At 41.6% G+C, this 6,081-nt stretch overlaps 1 protein-coding gene across 1 annotated transcript; it reads left to right on the top strand.

The window, feature by feature from the left end:
• The first annotated feature begins 296 nt into the window (after window positions 1–296).
• LOC112224800 (gastrin/cholecystokinin type B receptor) lies at window positions 297–1,394 on the top strand. The gene has a single exon (XM_024388462.1). It carries the CDS (start codon window positions 297–299, stop codon window positions 1,392–1,394), a length of 1,098 nt encoding a protein of 365 aa, XP_024244230.1.
• The last annotated feature ends 4,687 nt before the right edge of the window (window positions 1,395–6,081 follow it).

Below are 6,081 nucleotides of genomic sequence, written 5' to 3'. Positions count from 1 at the left end.
AGAGCATCTCTCTGGGTCTCACCTGTGTGCGTATCTGAATTGGACACTCCACACAGCGCAAACGATGTGAGAACAAGCGGGAGATGAATCTAACGAATTTTTACTCCAATTTTGGACATTCATTTTCAACAAATCTTTCACTTTTGGAACCTCAACATGAGCACAACAACTGGAGTTTACAGGAGGATAACAACCCCTACCCGGAATTGTTCTTATTTTCGGGACACGAACCGAGCACCATCGTGTTGGTGGTTATGTACTCCCTGTCCTTCCTCACGGGGCTTGGAGGAAACATTATGGCTCTCCTGGTCCTCACCCGAAAGAGGACGGGTCTGGCGGGAGTGTCGGCGACCCGCAGACTGCTGGTAAACTTGGCGGTGTGTGACATGATGGTGGTGTGTGTGTGCATGCCAGTTAACCTGGGACTCCAGGTCTACAACGCCTGGGTGTTCGGTGAGTTTCTGTGCCGCACCGTGCCGTTCGTTCAAGCGGTATCGGTGTCTGCGAGCGTCCTGAGCCTGGCTGTGATCAGTCTGAACCGCTACTACAGCGTGCACAATCCTCTCCACGCCCGTTCTTTTTTTACCGGGCGGCGGATACTGTGTATGATCTGTGTGGTGTGGAGCGTGTCGTCGGGGTTGTGCATACCGCTCCTCTTCATGAACACCACCCAGACTCTGTCGCTGCTGGACATCACCGTGACTGTGTGCGTGGAGAGCTGGAACGAAGTCAAACTGAAACAGAGATATAGCTTCCTGCTCTTTTGCTCTCTCTACGGCTTTCCGGTGTTGTTTAACCTGGTTATAAGCGTGCTGACCGGCTGGAAGCTGTGGGGCACCGACGACAAACGGACGCAAGATTCAAATACATTTGGCGTTAAGCTATCACTGTCCCGCCTCAAAGTGCGTAAAAGGATAGCCAAGATGGTGCTGTCACTAGTTGTGCTTTTCACACTGTCCTGGCTACCTCTGTATGTAGTGGACATATGGTTAGACTTGAACATGACTGCATCTTTAAAGAATGAGGATGATGTGAACCAGGTCAACCACGAGTGGATTCTTCACGGGAGACCATTTGCGCTATGGTTGGGTCTGACCAACTCCGCTCTCAACCCGCTCTGTTATTGTTTCGTGGGGAACTTGCACAGGTCTGCGAAAAGGTTCAGGAAAAGCTACCGACTGAAACTGTCGTCAGTGTGCAGTCTGTTGCCACAGCAGTCCTCCATGCCTATGGGCGGCATCTCAGTGCCCAAAGTCGTGCCATATAGCAGGGCGCAATCAGTGAATCGCAGCGCAGAGATGGGCGCATCGAGAAAGTACGCCAATTTAGGCGATAAACTAACCAAGAGCAAGAGCCTGTCCTCTGTGACAGCGTGTGAGACTGTTTTCGACTGATTGACAGAGACAACTACCTGGTTACAGGGTGAAGGTCACAGTTATTTCTCCAACGGACTGGAAAGCGTTCATCATACAGTTCAAAATGAGATATTCTGTGAAAATCTGTCCCTTTTTCAACGCAACCTCCAATGCAAATGGGGATATTTGCCATAAATGCAAGGAACAGATTAGAGTGTTGCCCTTTTAAATATGAAGTGTAGTGTTGTCTGTATTATGGAGTGTGTTGCCGCTTTAAAAACGGCCCATGATTCTAGGATTGTTGAAGAATCAAACGGTCAATGTAAATGATGCGCATGTCCTATACCTAATGATTTTTTGGGTCTTGGCTTCACTGAATCCAATTTAAAACAGGCTATTTGATGTTGTTTTCATCTGTACAAAATAATGTGCATCTCATTCGATTGTGCATAATAGGCTAGTTGTCTTTATATAGTGATCCAAAATGATTCATGTATACAATGTATAGACCCTGTTTAAAAACTCGAATATATTTAATTTACCCTCAAGTCCTATGAAGTAGAACACATCCATCAACATTCAATTCCATGTCAACGAAATGAGCTGTATCCAAAACTTAAATCGTGCCAATTATAAAAACCATTATGTAGTAGTTCAATTACAAGGCTACATTGTATGACTATAATTCTGTAGTTATTTGTCCAAGTCCATTTAAATTGCTTCCATAATTGTTAAATTAGAGAATTGTAGGACCATCATATTTTATATTCCTAGTTATTATTCCAAGTCCATTTAATTCGCCTCCGTAGATGGTATAGATTGATATCTCCATTCATCCTTTCTCTAGCAAGGCTGTGACACATGTCTTTTGGCAGACGGATCGCTCCCTGCTGACTGGCACCATTATGAGTCGAGTTGGCTCCTTGGCAGGGTGGGATGGGGCCCCGCTGCTGGCCGGGACATGGAGCCTGATTTCCAGATTAAAAATGGTACTGCTGAGACGGCCCGAACCCTGATCTGTGGTCACCTACCGCTGCTGACGCATGATTGGTGGTGGGTGGCCACAGAGCCCTGGCACCAAAATCAATCTCCTACCATCTGCAGTTACTGAGGCCTGATGTGTCTCCACACAACATGAAAGATTCCTGGATAAATTGTAAAAGTTTTACTTAAAAGCCATTTTGGTTCTTTGAAGGTTGACGGATACACTTATAGCCCGCCCGCCGCATTAAGGTGCCTCCAACCTCCTGTGAATTACTGATTGTCTGTAATGGTTTTGACAGAGACATGAGAGAGAGAAGGGATCTTAGATTACATTAACGAAGCCTTCCTTCATGGACTCTCACAACCCTTCAAGCTTCTCTACCTCGGTGTTTCTGTAAGGCTTTGATCACTGCAAGATAATTTAGCCAAGTGGGTATTTTAGTGCATGTGAGATATACCAGCATTCCGTTGAGAATTGGATTCATATATATATATAAAAAATCGGTAACCATTCCACACGAATCCCCGAGCTGACAAAGGTACAAATCTGTCGTTCTGCCCCTGAACAGGCAGTTAACCCACTGTTCCTAGGCCGTCATTGAAAATAAGAATTTGTTGTTAACTGACTTGCCTAGTAAAATAAAGGTATAAAAAAATGTTGACAAAATAAAATACGCGAGACAAGGTGTGATCTTTTTGTGTCGGTAAAATGAATTATGCGAGAAATGTCGGTGGAAACGCTTTTATGTGCAAATATTGATATTATAACCATCATATCCAAGTAAACTTGGAGTCACGCATGACGTGGTGTGTGGTCCTCCCACTACGACTCAGGAAACCATGCAGTTTATTAGGCTACAGATGCAACAAGTTATGATGAACTTCACAGGGTGGTGAAAGTGCAAGGTTGATGTTCCTTTCCAATAAATATCGAGGGGCTTATTCTGGGGACATGATAATCGATGCTTGGCTGCCATTTAACAAATAATAATAAAATAATCTTATCATTTAGGACAGGGTTTCTCAAACTCGGTCCTTGGGAACCCAAGGTGTGCACAGTTTGGTTTTTACCCTAGAACTACACAGCGGATTCAAATAATCAACTAATCATCAAGTTTTGATTATTTGAATGTGCTGTGTAGTGTTAGGGAAAAACCCAAAAGGTGCACCCCTTGGGGTCCTGAGTTTGGGAAACGCTGATGTAGGCTATAGAGTACCACAGAATGAGTCATAATACCCATAAAACCTAGCAGTCACACAAGGAAATGGTTCCATTCATTTCTCCCATAGGGGATTTCAGAAACACTTCAAATAAGGGCTGTGTTTCGTGTAGGCTTACCCTGGCATGCTGTTTTAATAACAGCATAAATATATAGGACAAGGTTACTTCAATCAATATATTTGCCTGTATTCCCCCCTCCTCCTAATTAGCTGCTAATGTGGCTATCATAAAGAACTACAAATGCCATGATGATGTGGACAAGACTGCCAAATCGAGGTAAAGGTAAGAATCTCTGGATTAACTATCTAATAGCTACATTTATAAATGAATAAGTTGTCAAAATGTATTTCCTGCTGGTGATGTTATCTCCCAGTGTCTGTTAGAAAGCAGACTGAACTAGGTTTCCGCTAGGATTTTGCCTGTGCCTATAGCTGTATTCCGTTTATTTTTACCCTATAAACTCCCTAGTCCTTGCCGATGACAAGCATATCCATAATGATGCAGCCACCACCATGCTTGCAAATATGAAGAGTGGTGGTCAAAGGATGTGTTGTGTTGAATTTGAGCGGTTTCTCTGAGCGGTTTCCTTACTCTCCCCCAACTGAGTTAGGAAGGACGCTTGTATCTTTGTAGTGACTGTGTCTATTGATACAAAGTGCAATTAATAACTTCACCAAGTGTGGTTTGTGGTTGAATCTGTGTTTGAAATTCACTGCTCAACTGAGGGACCTTACAGATAATTATACTGTATGTGTGGGGCACAGAGATGAGGTAGTCATTCAAAAATCATGTTGCACAGAGTGAGTTGAATACTTATTGACTCAACTTCTCAACTTTTCATTTTTTATTAATATGTAAAATATTCAAAAAAAATAATACCACTTTGACATTATGGGGTATTGTGTGTTGGCCAGTGACACAATCTCAATTTAATACATTTTACATTCAGGCTGTAACAAAACAAAATGTGGAAAAAGTAAAGGGGTGTGAATACTTTCTGAAGGCACTGTAAGTGATGACTAATCAATCCCTAGAGGTACCGCTATTAAAATGTCTTCTGACCTTAATGGGACTTCCTGGATAAATAAATGTTACGTACATTTAAAAAAAAATAAAGGCTTCCGACAACCACATGAATATTTAGACCTTTCCCCTGCAGAAGGACTTAAATTTAACCATGATTATGATACATTTCTGAAGATAGAACCTGACCCTGCAAAAGGCTCTGTGGTTTGGAAAGAAAATGACATATCCCAAACAAATCAATACAATAAAGTCCTGGGAGGAAATAAGCATAGAATAACGTTTCTAAACATTTTATGGGTCAGTGGTCGTTCTAGATAGGTCAATACCTCAGTCCCCTAGAGGTTTTATGACGACTCTGCAGTCATTTGTGGAAGAAACAGATCAGTTAACAGAGGGACAGGTAGAGATCCGTTTGTACTTTAACTATTTGTACACCGTTACAACACTGTATATAGACATGCCATTTGAAATGTCTTTATTCTTTTGGAACTTCTGTGAGTGTAATGTTTACTGTTCATTATTTATTTAACTTTTGTTTATTATCTACTTACTTGCTTTGGCAATGTTAACATATGTTTCCCATGCCAATAAAGCCCTTAAATTGTCATTTAATTGACTAGAAGACATACAGAGGAAAGATGGGCATCACAAACAGAGAAGGGAGGGTTGAGAAAGACCAGCGAGTACAGACAGACAGAACAACCTCCCCACACACATCTAACCGCTTTCAAGATGCTGCATTTACTATTTGATTTTTAATGGTAACCGTAGACATTTCCCAACAAGTCCAACTAATTGTTTCCTATCTGTTTTGAATTCTGTATACAAGTGGGGCACAGTATTCCCTCGCTGTGCACCACGTGGGTCGCTTCAGCCAGGCTATACAAATAAACCTGTTATTACAGTTCAATAGCAATGATTGATGTTGACAAAATAATTGGATCTAACACACGAATACTAATTTTCCCCGTGAGTAAAGTTGTCACCAATATCAATTTAAGGGGCTTTATTGGCTTGCCAAAGCAAGGGAAATAGATAATTATCAAAAGTGAAGAAAAAAAAAATTAACAGTAAACATTACACTCACAAACATTCCAAAAGAATAAAGACATTTCAAATGTCATATAGTGTTGTAATGATGTGCAAATAGTTAATGTACAAAAGGGAAAACAAATTAACAAATATAGGTTGTATTTACAATGGCGTTTGTTCTTCACTGGTTGCCCTTTTCTTGTGACAACAAGTCACAAATCTTGCTACTGTAATGGCTCACTGTGGTATTTCACCCAGTAGATGTGGGAGTTTGTCAAAATTGGATTTGTTTTTCGAATTCTCTGTGGGTCTGTGTAATGAGGGAAATATGCATATCTAATATGGTCATACATTTGGCAGGCAGTTAGGAAGTGAAGCTTATTTTTGGAACCAGGTTCTCAATAGCAAGGCTATGCTCACGGAGTCTGTACATAGTCAAAGATTTCCTTAATTTTGGGCAAG

This window comes from Oncorhynchus tshawytscha, linkage group LG25 (genome assembly GCF_018296145.1).
Source record: "Oncorhynchus tshawytscha isolate Ot180627B linkage group LG25, Otsh_v2.0, whole genome shotgun sequence".
In the NCBI taxonomy this organism is placed as follows: Eukaryota; Metazoa; Chordata; class Actinopteri; order Salmoniformes; family Salmonidae; genus Oncorhynchus; species Oncorhynchus tshawytscha.
The sequence above is the reverse complement of the archived record's forward strand: the minus strand, read 5'-3'. Positions and strand labels throughout refer to the sequence as shown.